The sequence below is a fragment of the Hydractinia symbiolongicarpus genome, chromosome 6 (genome assembly GCF_029227915.1).
Source record: "Hydractinia symbiolongicarpus strain clone_291-10 chromosome 6, HSymV2.1, whole genome shotgun sequence".
NCBI lineage: Eukaryota > Metazoa > Cnidaria > Hydrozoa > Anthoathecata > Hydractiniidae > Hydractinia > Hydractinia symbiolongicarpus.
Genome location: NC_079880.1, coordinates 14,660,677 through 14,679,336, shown reverse-complemented (window position 1 = coordinate 14,679,336; position 18,660 = coordinate 14,660,677). Strand labels below are relative to the sequence as shown.

General features: G+C 33.2%; 2 protein-coding genes across 2 annotated transcripts; one reads left to right on the top strand and one right to left on the bottom strand.

The window, feature by feature from the left end:
- Positions 1 to 5,213: 5,213 nt before the first annotated feature.
- On the bottom strand, positions 5,214 to 6,542 carry LOC130647907 (uncharacterized). Its single transcript, XM_057453906.1, has 2 exons — positions 6,343 to 6,542; positions 5,214 to 6,098 (listed from the first exon to the last, which is right to left on the bottom strand). The coding sequence occupies exons 1-2, from the start codon at positions 6,395 to 6,397 to the stop codon at positions 5,689 to 5,691; spliced, it is 465 nt and encodes a 154-aa protein (XP_057309889.1). The 5' UTR covers positions 6,398 to 6,542; the 3' UTR covers positions 5,214 to 5,688.
- Positions 6,543 to 15,444: 8,902 nt separating this feature from the next.
- LOC130647977 (ficolin-1-A-like) lies at positions 15,445 to 16,912 on the top strand. The gene is given in 2 exon segments (XM_057453992.1): positions 15,445 to 15,988; positions 15,991 to 16,912. Coding segments are annotated over 2 exon segments (543 nt in total). The 5' UTR covers positions 15,445 to 15,855; the 3' UTR covers positions 16,401 to 16,912.
- Positions 16,913 to 18,660: the final 1,748 nt, after the last annotated feature.

Below are 18,660 nucleotides of genomic sequence, written 5' to 3'. Positions count from 1 at the left end.
TCCATAAAATGTCCTTCAACGGTACGCAAAGTTAATTCTAATAAAGGCATACTACCCTGTAACACAAAGCTCATGCCTTACATGACGTCATCAAATTAAAAGTTTTCCAACCTTGCTAACAAAAGGCTTTTTTGCATATTTAGAATAAATTTTTTAAGCAATAAATTTTCAGTAGACTTTCACCAAATAGAAAAAAGAAATTTCATGTATAGAGTATTATCATATAAACATGGTACAGGATATTTACACATGTCTAGAACAGTAATGAAAGCAACATAATGACGTTATTTCGCTGGATAAATGTTGCCTTCAAAGTTAGTGGACCAATGAGACATCTTGTTGTCTTTACCTAGTGGGCAGTTTCGTTTAAGAGACATGGTTTTATGATTTTTTTTGTGCCATAGCTTAGATTTGGTTAGTTTAAGGGATGAAATTTTTGACGATATTTTACGGTCTAATTCTAAAATTTTTCAAATCTTTTAAAAATCACTCTTTTACACAACATATAAGGAATGTCAGGAATGAACACGGCCATTAATTAACGCTGACTCCTAAACCAAATAACGCGGGTCGGTGTCCTTGAGTGCTTAGACATGTAGTAATTAACGGGATTGTTGGACAAAGTGTTTGAACACAAACATTTTTGTGAGCAGCATTGTATTTCATCTTTATTGTTGATCTTCGCTATCTTAAGCATCATCTACAAAATCATGTCCAACGAAGGAACAAGTTCGAACGAAGCAACGAGAAAAAGGTTCAGTATTTCTCTTACACATACATCTCTCCCAGAAGAAGAACCGGAGGATGAAGTTGAACCTGAAAATGTAGGCGAAAAGCCTGAAGATATCCTTGTGCAAAACGTCGAGGAATCGAAGGGAAAAAAGACAAAAACCTCCAAAAGAAAGAGAAAACGATCACCATCTCCTTCCTCTACTTCTTTTTCCTCTGACTCCAAGATTTCAGACGAAGAAAGTGGCAAATATAAGGAACCAAAAAAGAAGAGGTTTAAGATCGCGCCAAACGAAGATCAAAACAAAAAGAAATTGCCAACTGCCGCTTATTATTAGAAAGTTGATGCAAGGCCAGTAGGGCAACACATCTATGTTTGTGAGCGACTACATGGCATATTTAATGAGAGACCCCTAAAACTTCGTAATAATTTCGTTTGGGATATACAAGTTGTAACAGATTATATTAAATCAATGGGAAAAAATGAGGATTTAAGTTTAGTAGACTTGACTAATAAGTTAGTAATGTTGTTGCCATTAACTGCTCTCTCAAGGTTGTCTGTAATCCAACATTTAAACCTTGGGTATGGGTCGAACTGACACAAAATATGTATTTTACTTTCACAAATTGCACAAGAACTGGCGTAGAGGCAGGGCTCCACCACAAGTTATATTTGAAGCATACCTGTTAAATTCGGACCTTTGTGTGGTGATAACTTTAAACTCTTATATTGATGTCACTACATTACAGTAACCGATGAGGCTAATCAACTTTCTTGGGGACTGTGAAGCTTCATAAGCCAGTTGTATCTACCATATCAGGTTGGATAAAACGATTTTTACACAAATGCGGCATAAACACAGAGGTTTTCAAGACCCATTCTGCTAGGGCTGCTACTAGTACTAACGCCAATCTTAATGGTGCATCGCTAGATGTACTACTTAAGCCACTTGGCAAAAGTTTTATAATAAAGCCTTAGTAACTAAGGAGGCTACTTTTCAGGATTCTATATACAAGCAAAACTGATTTTGATATCTAACTAAGGAGGCTACTTTTCAGGATTCTATATACAAGCAAAACTGATTTTGATATCCACTTTGAACAGAGGGTTAGAGGATTGGGGTGGACTCTGTTTAGGAAGTTGAGGTCGAGTGATTCCAGTGTTAGATTGGCAAGGATTATATGAAATAAAACTCTTTAATCACGTAAGGCGCGTATTTTATGAATAAAATCAGAGCACGATCTAATATTGCCCACCCTCCTCGCAACCTATATCTCATTAACTGCTCTTTGAATGTATTTATTTTTACCTCTTCCAGGTTCGTCACGGTACCAACGTTAGAAGAAGTCGTCGTATTTACATTTTATTAGGCAAATACAATTTAATGCTACAAAATTAGTATTTCTGTTTATTGTCCGGGAGAATGCGCATATTGTCTGGAAGTCTTATCGGATTGGGATGGAGTCTGTTTCACGAGTTAAGGTCGAATTATTCATAAAATTAGAATTCCATTGCGGCGCTATGCGCCTTATGTATTTAGGGAATTTTATTCAAATATTACAGCCATGCAGCAAATTATGAGTTTATGACGCACATGCCGGGTGTTAAAATTATACATATTATAGCTATATTATAAGAAATTATAAGAAATCATAACATTATTTTAAACAAAAGAAATTATATTGATATTATAAGGTATATTTCAGTGATATTATACAAGTGTATCCGATCCTTAACAAATACAAAAAAAACTTGAATTACGCCGGTCAGTCATGAAATGTTGTGAAATCTGGCACAAAAATGTTTCCAACCCGGGTCAAATCCAACCCCGCTAATTATTAACTTGCTCAAATTTTGCGTGACCGAAAGGTATCCATGTCTACACGCCTTTAACAACTCCTTACTTACTTGTTTTTATTATACAGAGATATTTACAAAGTGTTTCATATTTCATAAGTTTATTTTTACTTCATTTTTAATAGTCTATGACGTCAAGACATCTAAATAAAGAAGCCAAAAGTTGGCACACAACTATCGTATTCATAAAGAGAGGCTTTATTGTTGTCACACTGCGGTTACTTTTCTGTGTCAATAACGTTGTAACCTGCTAGTTCAGTGCATTATGTCCTACACTAGTGCGTTTCCTGAACAGAGGCGCAAATATATTTTAAACACTTTGAAAATGTTTACACTACCTGTGCACTGAGTACTACACGAATTGCAGAGTAAGATGATGGCCGTAATATTTTGCACAGAACAAAAATAAATAAAAGATTGATAAGATAAGCAGAAAATATAAGGAACCAAAAAAGAAGAGGTTTAAGATCGCGCCAAACGAAGATCAAAACAAAAAGAAATTGCCAACTGCCGCTTATTATTAGAAAGTTGATGCAAGGCCAGTAGGGCAACACATCTATGTTTGTGAGCGACTACATGGCATATTTAATGAGAGACCCCTAAAACTTCGTAATAATTTCGTTTGGGATATACAAGTTGTAACAGATTATATTAAATCAATGGGAAAAAATGAGGATTTAAGTTTAGTAGACTTGACTAATAAGTTAGTAATGTTGTTGCCATTAACTGCTCTCTCAAGGTTGTCTGTAATCCAACATTTAAACCTTGGGTATGGGTCGAACTGACACAAAATATGTATTTTACTTTCACAAATTGCACAAGAACTGGCGTAGAGGCAGGGCTCCACCACAAGTTATATTTGAAGCATACCTGTTAAATTCGGACCTTTGTGTGGTGATAACTTTAAACTCTTATATTGATGTCACTACATTACAGTAACCGATGAGGCTAATCAACTTTCTTGGGGACTGTGAAGCTTCATAAGCCAGTTGTATCTACCATATCAGGTTGGATAAAACGATTTTTACACAAATGCGGCATAAACACAGAGGTTTTCAAGACCCATTCTGCTAGGGCTGCTACTAGTACTAACGCCAATCTTAATGGTGCATCGCTAGATGTACTACTTAAGCCACTTGGCAAAAGTTTTATAATAAAGCCTTAGTAACTAAGGAGGCTACTTTTCAGGATTCTATATACAAGCAAAACTGATTTTGATATCTAACTAAGGAGGCTACTTTTCAGGATTCTATATACAAGCAAAACTGATTTTGATATCCACTTTGAACAGAGGGTTAGAGGATTGGGGTGGACTCTGTTTAGGAAGTTGAGGTCGAGTGATTCCAGTGTTAGATTGGCAAGGATTATATGAAATAAAACTCTTTAATCACGTAAGGCGCGTATTTTATGAATAAAATCAGAGCACGATCTAATATTGCCCACCCTCCTCGCAACCTATATCTCATTAACTGCTCTTTGAATGTATTTATTTTTACCTCTTCCAGGTTCGTCACGGTACCAACGTTAGAAGAAGTCGTCGTATTTACATTTTATTAGGCAAATACAATTTAATGCTACAAAATTAGTATTTCTGTTTATTGTCCGGGAGAATGCGCATATTGTCTGGAAGTCTTATCGGATTGGGATGGAGTCTGTTTCACGAGTTAAGGTCGAATTATTCATAAAATTAGAATTCCATTGCGGCGCTATGCGCCTTATGTATTTAGGGAATTTTATTCAAATATTACAGCCATGCAGCAAATTATGAGTTTATGACGCACATGCCGGGTGTTAAAATTATACATATTATAGCTATATTATAAGAAATTATAAGAAATCATAACATTATTTTAAACAAAAGAAATTATATTGATATTATAAGGTATATTTCAGTGATATTATACAAGTGTATCCGATCCTTAACAAATACAAAAAAAACTTGAATTACGCCGGTCAGTCATGAAATGTTGTGAAATCTGGCACAAAAATGTTTCCAACCCGGGTCAAATCCAACCCCGCTAATTATTAACTTGCTCAAATTTTGCGTGACCGAAAGGTATCCATGTCTACACGCCTTTAACAACTCCTTACTTACTTGTTTTTATTATACAGAGATATTTACAAAGTGTTTCATATTTCATAAGTTTATTTTTACTTCATTTTTAATAGTCTATGACGTCAAGACATCTAAATAAAGAAGCCAAAAGTTGGCACACAACTATCGTATTCATAAAGAGAGGCTTTATTGTTGTCACACTGCGGTTACTTTTCTGTGTCAATAACGTTGTAACCTGCTAGTTCAGTGCATTATGTCCTACACTAGTGCGTTTCCTGAACAGAGGCGCAAATATATTTTAAACACTTTGAAAATGTTTACACTACCTGTGCACTGAGTACTACACGAATTGCAGAGTAAGATGATGGCCGTAATATTTTGCACAGAACAAAAATAAATAAAAGATTGATAAGATAAGCAGAAAATTGTTTTAGTTAAAAGTGTTAATGTACTTTTTAAAAGTAGGCCTAAAAAATGTGAAACAATTGTGCAAAAATACATTTTAACCAGCCATAGGTCGTGAAAAATTACCGAATTACGATCTCCAAGACACATAATTGTTAACATTAAAACAAAGTTGAAACCATATTGTTTATGTTCTTTGGATAACAAATTTAAAAAAATAAGTATTAACTATTTTTACGACAAATTTTAAATGTTTGCTCCCGGGCTACCAAAATCAAAGATTAAACGCTTATCTTTTTTATAGAATATATAATAAAATTCAATATTGAATTTTAACATCTCTCTACTTCATCTTTGTTGGTATTGAGCACTTTTTCAACAGAAATAACTTTTGAAAAATAGAATATGTAATATGAATATTTAATATGTGGTTTCATAAATCTATGCATACCTCTTTTATATTTCCTAAAGCGGTTTACTTGCCGTAAATATAACACAGCTATATATAGAAATATTACGGTACACATAATCTGATAATCACTCCTTGCAAATGTTTACTATGTATACAACATCTGTAATCATCTTACATTTAAACCAAAAGTGTCAGGTTACAGATGTAACATGGCCCTAATGAGTCTTCCTATGCTTTGTCTATAATGGCGATAGGATTTCTGTAGACAGCATGGACAAACTTTTCTTCATTTCGTTTGCGATTAAACAAAACCACTGCAATAGCGATAATAAAAACAATGAGTACAGTAAACAAACTAATAGAAAATATAAGGGCGTAACTGTGATGAGTAACCTTTTTCGTCATTTTCCCGACTTTCTTTTCTTGTTTTGCACTATGCTGGTAATTGACTTCGTCGTACAAAAGGTAAACTTTGGTTGGATACGTTGCGAATTTCGCATTAGTGACCATTCGTTGGCATCCAAATTTGCAGCGTGGATCAGGTTTTGTTTTTATTCCGTGTCCGAAACAGTTATGACAGTATGGCTTACCTTTTGCTGTAGTAGGTACGTTTGTGGAAACAACCTCTCCTGAGTATACTATAAAGAGAAAGTAATCCCTGAATTTATAAAAGATAATAAGAAATAGAGAAACTAATACAGTAATAATTAATTTGTAGTTTTTCATAAAAAAGCTAAAACTTGCAGGTTACACAAATCTTGTTTAACGCCATATTTTAAAAACATACAACTTGAAGTACATCTTTTTCACCCCAATTACAACCTTCGTGACGTTAGCCGGATGTTAGTAAACAAAATCGGAAGAAACGAGAATATTACGCACAGGTAGTTGACAAACATCTGAATATCAGAAAAACGAAGCAAAATTTCAAACACATTTTCTGAAAGCTTTTTACTTCTTTGATGAAAACTTTATATTGTCTCTTTATAAGGTCACGTACTGTTGGCGACTAGAGGGCAACCTTCTAAAACTTCGATAATCAATGAAAGAAAAAGTATTATTTTAACGTCGCTACAAGTAAACAAAACTGCTTCACTGTTTACTATCTGTCAGTTTCACTTCTATTTAAGAATTTATTTTTAAGCTACGCAAATTGCAGACAAATCTGGCACTACTTGTGTTAAGTATTGTTTAGGGATGTTGCTACAGCGAAAAATAAATATTTATATAATATATAAATCAAGAGTCTTCTTGTCGCGTTTTAAGTGTCTGACTTTGACATAATCCTGGAAAATACCAAGATAAAAAAAAACATGAAATACGAGATTTTCTTTAATTAGCGCCATGTAGGCTATTAACCCGCTCGTTAATGAAACAGTGTATCAAAAGGCGAAAAAGTAACGCTGTCTTCTAATCGTCATTACGTTTACTCAAGAAAATAATAACAGCAAGTAACACAAAGAAGTGTAAAAGAACATAACTTATCGACCTTCGCTAACCCTGGTTTTCATCACTTATCCAAATTTTCGTCATATAAGGCAGACATAAAATTCGGCCTGATGAATAATACAGCCCACGTTTTAGTTAAATTTGATTACACCTGGTTAAACCCTTGAATAAAATAATCGAAAAACAGGTGAATGCGGTAAAGGTGCGGGATTCTATATCTAGGAGAATTTAACAAATAAGGAGCGACAGATCATATTAACTCAACCGTTGCACATCTTTGGATATAAGTTTGCGGCATCGACAAAAATACGTCCTGCTGAATTGGTTTGTTTTATTAACAAAGTTCGGATGCGGCAGTTAAGAAAGAATGGCTTGAGAAGTTTGAATATATTGTAGCTGACGTTTTTTGATTTCCGGCAGCGAAGGCGGAATCTTTAAAATCGCTCGAGGAGATAGAGAGATAGATAGCTAAGCTGGACGCCCGAAACTTATCCAGGCTAAAGATTTTTTTCTGAGAACGAGGCTAAGCCAATAAGAATCCTAACAGGGCAACAGATTATTGTTTTATTATCCAATAAACAACTTTATTTTAAAGATTATATCTATCGCATGTTAAAGCTTGTGCAGTTTAGCATAATGAAGATCGTCTTATAATGCGCTATCTTTGATGTTACGTCATTTCTTTCTGTACAATTTTTCAAGCACGTAGACTAAAGCTATATTCAGCAGAACTAATTAATTATTCATAAATTTATTTTTTATTTATTGAGTTGTATTTTAACATTGCAGGTTAGATAAGGCCACTTGTATATTATATTATACACTTGTATAATATCATTAAATATAATCTATTATTATATACCCGTAAGCAAAAACAGCCATTGAATAAATAATCGTATTCCACCTGTATTATTCAATGCTTGTGACGTAACAATAGTTTTGACAAAACATTCGTAAACGCATGTTTTGATTTTATCCTTTCCGCCTCATTAATTTTTATCGTAATTAACTGTGATTGGTTGTTTCTTAGTGGTCCGTTTTCTGATTGGTCGATTTCCAAACACGTGAAATGGCGGGAACTTTTTTGTCGAGAAAATTCTTTTTACAAAAACATCAAAACAAAGAAATCGAAACAAAAATGAATCGCTTCTCTCTTTTGGGTATATAATAAAACATATATACAATAGGTAAACATAGGTTATTGGATTTATTAACCCTCGGTGATATTATATTCAACTCCGCTGCGCGTCGTTGAATATAAATCACCTCGGGTTAATAAATCTCAATAACCTATGTTTACCTATTGTATATCTACTTATAATACAGTTGTATAATATCATTAAATATATTCTATAATACAGTTATAATTTTTCTACAATATATTTATAATTTGTTAACATATCGTTATAATTTCATTTAATTTCCTAACATCGTTGCCACAACAACGCTAGCAGATAATAGATCTATTGTCACACAAAAACGGCATTAGAAACCAGATCACCAACAATATTATTAAAATCAAACTCGTTTGTTTTTATTCAAATATTATTGCCATGCAGCAAATTATGAGGTTATGACGCACATGTCAGGTGTTGAAATTATACATATTATAGCTATATTATAAGAAATTATAAGAAAATATAACTCTATTTTAAACATATTTTAAGAAATTATATTGATATTATAAGTTATATTTCAGTGATATTGTACAAGTGCCCTTTACAATAATAATTGAGAATACTCAATGATTTCTTTACACAATAATTCTCCGTTTTCAAGATCAACTTCAAATTTTAAAATCTTTTAGGCTAATGGCGGAAATCTTCAAGCCCCTGGGCTTCTTGTATAATTTGGGATGGAATGATGATAGTTACAGCAGATTCCAACACAAACCTGATGTTTACTTCACTGCATCGTGCCCAGAAAAATATAATTACAGATACTTCTGGAATTAGAACTTTAATCCCAAACAACTTCACAACTAGCTGCACTTAATCTCAGCTCTTAAAGAAAGGATGCAAGGTTTAGAGCATTAAAAGACCTATTACACATTTTTAGACTAAACTTTCAAAATCAATCTTGGAGGAATACAGGAAAATGAATGTATTGCTACAAGAGCTTGTTAATACGTTATTTTTAATTTACTTGATTAAAAAAAAAAATTTACCAAAAGTAGAATATATTCATGAGAATTATTTCAGATATTCAAGAAAAAAAAAGTTGCAAAAGTTGTTTTTAATTAATTTGTTTGTATATTTTATTTCAGGGTGATAATTCAATAGTGGGGCAGGTCTTAAGCGACCCAGCAGATAAATTAAGTCGTGCTGACTATGTATGTACATCACTTTTATAAGAAATTTACAGAAAACACCAATCTATTTTTCAGTTGATCAACGCTTTGTTTTTATTAGGTATTTGATGATGGTACAAGCCTGTTAGACTTTCCTCGTGTTCCCCATAAAACTGGGAAAATCACTTTTGATGCTCGCAAAGTTGGTTTGTTGAAAGATATAACAATCATTCTAAAAATAAATAAATCATTGCCTGATAAAGTAATTCTTTAGGGCTTATCAAAACACAGGAGGTGGATACACCTATTTAACATAATGCGATTACTTAGTCTCGGTATATGGTGGTACCGCTAAGATTCAGTAGACTTATGACTCCTTAGATATCAAATTATTTACTAACATTTTAAAACATTAAAACAAACATGGATAACGTCTGTTGGAGAATTGAAGAATTTCTTGAGAGGAAGAAATTTAAGGATAAGTAAAAGAAAGAAAGAACTAATTGCTCGAGTGTTTTCAGCAGCTGAGAACTTCGTTCAGCCTGTAAAAACTGCTCAAGAAGTAAAAAGTAATTTTAAAAAGGAGTATCAGAAGAAGCCGAAAATAAATGATAGAACACTTCCAGATCCTTCAAAATACCTCACGATTGGATGGATGAGCAAGAAAGGAATAAAGTTTTGGCCCATAGTGTTGCATCCTAACATCTTTAGTTATCTTATGTTTTATCCATCAGAACTAGGTAGTTCAGATTTGAATGACTACAAAAACTCAAAGGCATATGGCTATTTTAAATCTGCATGGCTTCAAACTCTCGCCTATCATGATCTAACAGGAAGTAATTTTTGCATTTTCAAAGTACACGCAGAAATTAGAAAGCGATTGGAAAAAAGTGGTAAGATAATGTCGTGCCATTGTACATGCATGGCTGAAATGAGCCAGACATGTAATCATGTTGCGGCTGCTGCATATCGCATTAAAGCTACTGTCAAAATTGGACTTACAAATACAATTTATACAAGCACGGCTAACAGAAAGCAAGTAACTTCTACTAAAATTAATGACCTGAATCTTTGCCGAGATAACTTTTCAGACAGAGGAAAGAGAAGCGCCCTTTAGTATCGACATCTAAAATAAACTTAGATCCTCTTCAACATTGTGGCGAGAAATCACTTTCTTTAAACTAGCAGATGCATTGAAATAAATTATCTCTGATAGTATTTTAATTACTGCTGTACCAAACCCAGAAATTGACTTTCTAAGAGAGAGAATCAAGCGTATACAGTATACATGACATACACAAACAAAAACTGAATTTGAATATAATCTAGTGGCATACATAACACCCGAGAAAGTTATTGACATTGAAAAAAAAACCCAGAAAGACAAAGTGAGAATTATGCTTGGTATAATATTAGAAATCATGTCATCTCTGCCTCAAAAGGCCATGAAGTTTTCAGAAAAATTAAAAAAGACCAGGAAGTTTCAGGGATGTCATTTATTAGCCCTAATATTTCAGCACTTAAATATGGCCGTACGATGGGAATAAATGCTGTTAATGCATTTAAAAACAATTTCTTACTAGGGCATAAAAATGTGAAGGTTTTGCGGTGACTAGCCGCTTCTTTTTAAATTATACTTTTCTGTACACAAGATTGTAGGTAATTACCAAAGGTTCGATCAGGGGAAGCATGGGTATAGGCGATGTATGTCCTTATATCAACCTCAGCACTTATTATTATCCCCAGTCCTAAATCAACTGTGGTACGTATTAATATCGTTGGCCCTTATTTATCAACCGCGGTACTTACTATTATCATCGGCCCTTATTTATCACCGTGGGTGCTTATTTTTATCCCCATCTTTATATCAACAGTTAATTATTATTTTTATTAAATGTCCTTTTTAATAAACGCCTCTTCCTTTACGGGGCATTTGATTCAAACTAAAATGCACAATTTTTAGGCGGTATAGCCTCTATATAGCAACAACCATCTGTCTTAAGACAAGAATTAGTATTACAGCTTGTTGTTCTGTTAAAAAGATATGATCAGCGCTGCACTAGCTTTTTATATAATTATGGTTGACGATATGAATATTGATAATGTAGTTTTTTGTTTAAAAACATGTATTCCATCATCAAAGAAATGTCTGCATAAAAAACGAGAGTCTACATTGAATACAAGTATATAAAATAAATGCAGTTGATTCATTTAATACAAGTTACGGCATACGTGTCTCTATACGGCAAAGTGTCTGTACTAAATACAATTGTCTGCATTGAATACAAGTGTATACATTAAATACAATTGAGTCACTAAAAAAATACGAGTTATTACATACTAGTAGCTGCAACGAATACGAGTGTCTGCAACGAATACGAGTGTCTGCAACTAATACGAGTGTCTGCAACGAATACGAGTTGCTGCAACGAATACGAGTTGCTGCAACAAATATGAGTGACTGCAACGAATACGATTATCTACGAAATACGACTGTTCGCATTATAAACGAGCGCCAACATTGCCTACAAATACAATTGTTTACATTGAATACGAGTGTATACATTAAGTACAGGCGTATCCACTAAATACAAGTTACTACACAAATACATACATTTTCTACAATACCAAAAGTAATACACATTCAAGTTACCATAAATTCAACTTTTTCAATTCAATTCCAGCAAATGTTATGTTGGGGATACTGTCACCAGAAACAAAATCTACTTTTATTTGAATTATTGTTTGATTTTCTCAGCAAGAATATTTTGTGGGCTTAATTTACGTACGCCAAAACCTTAAAAGAAGTCAAGCAAAATTTAGAATGTACCCCGGTTTTATATTGAAAATCTTTAAAAACATTTTAGTAGACTCGAATTAAATAAATTAATTTAAATCTTTAAAGTACGAAAAATGAGAAATTGGAACACCAATTGTCCTTTTGAAAATGAAAATATTTTCAATCAAACAGTGTAAAATCTATGCGTGGAGTATGACAGATATTTGAAGCATTACGCTGTACGTTTGCTGGTCATTAAATTTTATTCTAATAAGCTTCCCATTTTTAGTTTAACAGGCAACTTGGCAAAATCAAACAGAGATGTAAAACGCAATGGAAACAATTTCTGCAGCAGAGAGAAGTACTACCCATAGTTGCACAAGTCCCAACATCTGGGATTACATGCAGTTTATATTAAAACGCATCCTTTTTGTCCTTTTTATATTGCTTGTGGTGTAGCAATGTTCATTCGAATTAAAAACAAAACAAAAAATGTGTGATCAACTGTACGATAAGTTAAACAGCTTATCATCGATATGTCAAATTAAATTCATATTTGCAACAACAACTTACTGGCGTGATAATAAAGAAGATGACGCCTTTTTTTTTCAAGATTTTTTTTGTTACAAAATAAAAAAGCAGCAAAGAAATCAGTTAGATATAACATAATATTGAAAAATCAAACTACTTTTTTGCATATCAATTTAATGAATATTACTGTTTGTGGAGCAAAAACTTCCATGAATGTCCTACCAAGGTTCTGCGTTGAATATATTTTGTAAAAGAATGTACCAAACGACGTAGAATAATTTCCGCGTGAAATACTTATGTTCATAAAGCTGACTGAAAAATATCTTCACAGCGGATATACGCTTTCTTAAAAAAACAATGAATTTGAAATAATATCTAAACTGGTGTTAAATTTGCCACTTATATGGCACAGATATAGTGCCGATCTAAATGGAACTATGGCAGAAATCTATTTATGAGGGTACCTCATCCTCACTAAATAGTAAGAGTTTCCGAACGGAAGAGCTGATGTCATCATCTAAAAACATTAGGGCACCAATTAATCTATGTAAGGTCGAAAATATTCGTCGAAACATAAAGCATATAATTATATAGATGTACATTTTCTTGAACCGCTTTAGAGCTCTATGCTTATGTCTCCTTTTAAGAGTTCGTCGGAAGCACATACAGAGTATACATTATTTTCATCAACGTTTCACAAGATTGGCACAAAAAAGCAACGGTTAAAAAAAATCCAATAACTTTATTTCACATCAATAAATCATTATGCGTTCAGCGGCATAATTCGACTGCCGTTGCACCAGTTGTACAAATGATTAATATAAAAGCTTTCAAACTAAACGTTTTTACTCAACGTTCAATCTCACGTTGGCTGAGGTATCATAACGTCAACCCAGAGGTCGTGGGTTTTCAGAGGTCGAGGGGGGGGTTGAATCCCCCGTAGTATGTTTTTCTAAATTTGCGTAAAAACAGCTCGTTGATGACTTAGAAATCACCCATTTCGGACATAGTTAGATAGCTAGGAGTTGGAAAGCAATACTATCCTCGCGAGCGAGATAGTAATTTAATAGATTTTTGACCCTTCTCCTTCTTTTTATATTAACCATAAAAATAATGCATACATCATAATCGATTTCGCAAAAAGCGCATTTATTGTCATCTCGCATCCATAACTCTTCATGATCACATAAAACACGATCGCAATTTTTGGTACATGCTTCGGTTCTTCCAGCATGTCAATAATTGGAAAATACATAGAAATGATTCTCAGTACAAATTTTCTTGCAGCATTTTTCTTACTGCAGGACGGCCTGATATAACTTTTCGGGAGACTGTTCTTTATAGTCCTTCTACGCTATCTATCGAGCCTTTATCATGATGGGCCTCATTAAAGTGTCATTCGATTTCCTTTTCAAAGTGGAAATGGCTAAAGAACGAGAAAACAAACCTCGATCTAAACTATGATGCAATTTTGAGAAAGTTGAAATATTTTCTTCCATTTATTGCATTATTTTATCAATGCAGGATAACGAAGTAACGCAACTTTCAAGCCTTCAAAGCTATGTAAGACAATAGACCATTTGGAGTTTAAAATTCCAAGCAAATTTTAAGAGTTCAAAGCGATATATGACAATGGCCCATTTGGAGGTTAAAATTCTAAGCAACCTTTAAGCATTTAAAGCTATGTAAGACAATAGACCATTTGGAAGTTAAAATTCTAAGCAACCTTTAAGCATTTAAAGCTATGTAAGACAATAGACCATTTGGAAGTTAAAATTCTAAGCAACTTTTAAGCATTCAAAGCTATACGTGAAAATAGATCATTTGGAGGTTGAGATTCTGAGCATCTCCTGACCGTAAAAGAATATATGAAAATAGACTATTTGGAGGTCCAAATTCTAAGCAACTCTTAAGCCTCCAAAGCTAGATATGACAATAGACCATTTGGATTTTAAAATTCTAAGCAACTCTTAAGCGTAAAAGATATATATGAAAATAGACTATTTAAAGCTCAAATTTTCTATTTACTTAAAAGTCACTACACAAAGAGCCTCCGTTAAAATTCAAATTAAAGTGATTCAAGGAGTTGTTAAAAGTGTTGGCGTTGGTGTTGGTGTTGAGCTGTCTTTTTTCCAAGTACTTTAACAAAATAAAGCGGTTACTAGGGCTACCACTGAGAAGCAAAGCAAATTATTGAATTTCAAGAAAGTCAATAATGTTCTGATCTTGTCGATTGTATCCTAAACCATCACTACATGAAATGTCAGTATACCGTTGAGGATCATCTCCAAAACATTCTTTGAGTCGGCACATTGTCACTCTGAATCCATAAATCTTCGTTGTTAATATCGTACTTAAGAATAATATCACAAAGCTCATGATTCACAAATATTGGAATTTTAACTTCCAAATGGTCTATTGTCTTACATAGCTTTAAATGCTTAAAGGTTGCTTAGAATTTTAATTTGTGTAATTGACGAAACAAATATGGTTTTTTTCAAAATGTGTTTGTTTATCAATAAAATTGCGGACAATTTCATTTTGCACCTCCTAGTTGTAAAATGAATTTTTCATTCTATTTTCTATTGTTTAAAACAGATTTCAAGAAAATTGTTGCAGTAGCTTATCTCGCGAAATTGGAAACGTTAATGGAAAGTAGCATTGTCTGTTATATTATGTTTTAAAATTTAGTTCACGCCCTATCTTTATGTTTAAAGTTTTCAACAATTTCAAGAAAAAAAATAATAATAAGCTAGAATTATTTCGAAATCAAACCTATTTTAAAAAAAGAATTTATGACTTCTTTGAGGAGAAATTTTTATATGTTGATGAAACGAAAATTAAATCTTTTTTTATAACTGACATTATTAGAATTACAATTTAACTTTTAGAAGTAGCCGTAAAATGCGTGGTTTAATTTTATTATGTTATCTAACCACATCTCTTGTGACAACTACGCCTTGCTTTCGTGGAAAAGATGATATAATTGTAGAATTAATTGGAGGACAATTGGGGAGAAATGCTACTGCTGTTGATACTGTTGTTGTTGAAAATGCATGCCAGTGCATGGATCGTTGTCTTTATAAAATTACTGCGTCTCTTTCAACGCTATCCAAGATAAAGATAAGGTAATATGCGAACTGTTCGACCTTACAAATCATGGCAACATGTCACTTGTAGCACATGAGAATTCAAGTTACTATGAAGTTCGTTTTGTCAATATTGTGCCAACGGGAGTGGTGAAAATGAGTGCAGCTGTGCCTACTCGGTGAAACGAGGCTGTGATGATTGGTATCAAGCAGGATTCAACGAGAGTGGTGTATACGAAATCAAAGTCAATTTGAAAATGACACATGTTCTTTGTGATATGTTAACCCAGGGCGGTGGTTGGATCAAGTTTCAAAACAGATTTGACTGTAGCGTTGATTTTAACAAGCCTTGGGTTGATTACAAAGAAGGATTTGGTGACCTAAACGGAGAATATGGCTCGGCCTTGAAACGTTGAACCAACTGACTGTTGACCGTGACTATTGGTTATATTTTGAAATGGTTACCACCTCTAATGAAACGGTTTATGATTTATACCCCGACTTTAAAATCGAAAATGAAGGCCAACGGTATAAACTTCTATTTGGAGAGTGTGTAAATTCCACTCAAAGAAACTGTGTTTTGTCCGACCATATAAATATAAAGTTTTTAACTTACGATGCGCCGTCGGATAATGATTGTGCTGAACGTTATTCTGGTGGTTGGTGGTATACCGGGTGCTATAAAGTTTATTTGAATGGCATGCAAACCCATAAATGGGATAAAGGGAATGACAATTTGCTTTACTCAAATATACCCGCAAAAACTGCAATGATGGTTAAAAAAATAAACAAGAGCAGTTGATTTTGCGTTACCTAATGTGCTCTGCGATCACTATCGTCGACCAAATATTGAAACAAAAGCAGTTGCCACTTTTTTTGCATAGGTGGGCAAGGTGGACAGCGTTTAAACTTTGTTAGTGACTTGTTCTATACGGATCCCAACATCGAGAAAAATTGTTATGCATCAGCATCAATCAGTGCATTTAAAGACTACGAATTTAACTTTTTAGATCCTAACTTCAAAGAGCGTTAAATTAACACAGATATAGCCTATGGATTCACTTGAGAACTTTAAAATTAAAAATTTATTTTAATATATTTCGTCCATGATTGTAGCTACCACAAAATTTATCGAAATCAACTTCCACTATAACAGTGGGAATTTAATAGTTTACGGAGGTTCTTTACACGGTGTGTTGCTTCGGATTAACATTGCATGGAACTATTGTTTCTTTCTTTTCCGTACCGTTTTTAAAAGAAACAACGAGGGAGCTTTGATATAAATATTTTATAGTGCATATAATGTTTATTTATAAGAAATCATCACATGATTACATCATGAAGGTAGACATTGAAAATCTTTAATAAAAGCGGGATCTCCGCACAGCATGCCATTCCGGTTAAGCAGGCTGATTTTTTTGCGCATAATTAAAGTACTTTAATTTACAGCTAAAACTTTTATTTTTTGTTGTTTATTAAAATAATGATGAATGCGTAGAGAAAATAAATAAATACGGAGAAAAAAAAACAGACAAATGAAAAAATTTTAAATTTTATTGTTATATTAAGCTTAAAAAATAATGTATTTGAAATTTACTTTAGGTCGTTTCGTAAAATCTTAACACAGTTGTGTGATGTTTTTTCACCTTGCCTAACCGAACCATCCTGGTGGGCGAGCCAACTTTATCTGGTCCGTAGATACTGTTTTTTCTTTTCTTTGTGTGCTTATAATAAAAATAATAAATAATGTTTTTTTTAAAATTAAATTTCATTAATTTTATTGTTTCTTTGTACAACCCGGATTTCTACAGCAAAAAATTTTGTTCAAGACGTTTCGAAATTATATGCCGTGTTAACAATGGTTTAAGACAGAAGAGCTTAATTTACTTATTTTTCTTCATTATTTACCACTGTCAATGTCAGCGTACTCTGTATACTGCTGTATCTTAATTCGTATTGTGAATGTAGAATAAATATATATAGCAGTAAAAAGACCTTCGTTACTTTTTCCGCCATATTCTCGTAAACTAACATGCGACAAGAACAAACGCAACATAAATCATAATATGCAAAGTGGACATAATACGTAAGATGGCAGACACAGTAACGATCGCACGGATGTACAGTATACCACTTATACATAACTCAACGGTCATTGAGCACTATCAAAGATTCGAGAGTGCACTGCTCTGTATGTGTAGCTACTTTTGAATCGCCGGCCTTTTTTAAGGTTTTTTTTACACATGACGGCGATTTTTAAAGTAATAAGTAAGGTGTTTTTTGTACAAGCCGTTAATATCGATTATATATTTTTGTAACGAGGTAAAAAGTCGTAATGACCATATATAGAGCAGCGTTTGGCGCCTTTTTTATGAGCTATTGTGATTCCCATTTTAAAACTAATTTATTTACTGCATATTTGCGGCTTAACAAAAAACGTTTGATTTTAATTTATACAACATTATTACCTGTAATGTTTCAGATTAGAAACAGGGTAAAACCGGCGTTTAATGATTCATCTTGGAAGATGTTTTCAATCACTATAAACACAAAATGTGATATAGGATTCTCTTTAGATACATTGAAATGGCATTGAGTTTTATTCTTTATTAGTGTTACTTTTTTTCTTTTTATCACATTCAGCAAGGGATTGGTAATCTTTTTAAAACACTGTCCCATGTGTGTTATGTGTTAATCGAATAATACAACTGCATTTTATGCTGGAAAATCTTCTCAAGAACATTTTATGATTTCTTTTGCCACATTTGGGTGGGGTTTTTTCACGTCATTATTCTCTCCTTGGTTATTGTTGTTTTAAGGTCATTCAATTCCCCATTAAAAAACGTTGTATGCGTTTCTTTAAAATAAACCGAGCATATTTCTTAAAAACAGTCAGGTACAAACAGAAATTTCTTATTTTCTGCCGCACCAAGTTGATCAAGAATTACTGCAGCTGAGGCCTTAATAAAGTTTGTGGGAATCTAAAGATTATAAGCTGCAAGAGTGAGAGGGGAATGTATGAAACACTTAAGAGCATAGATGTAGAAATAAAAAAAGGAGAT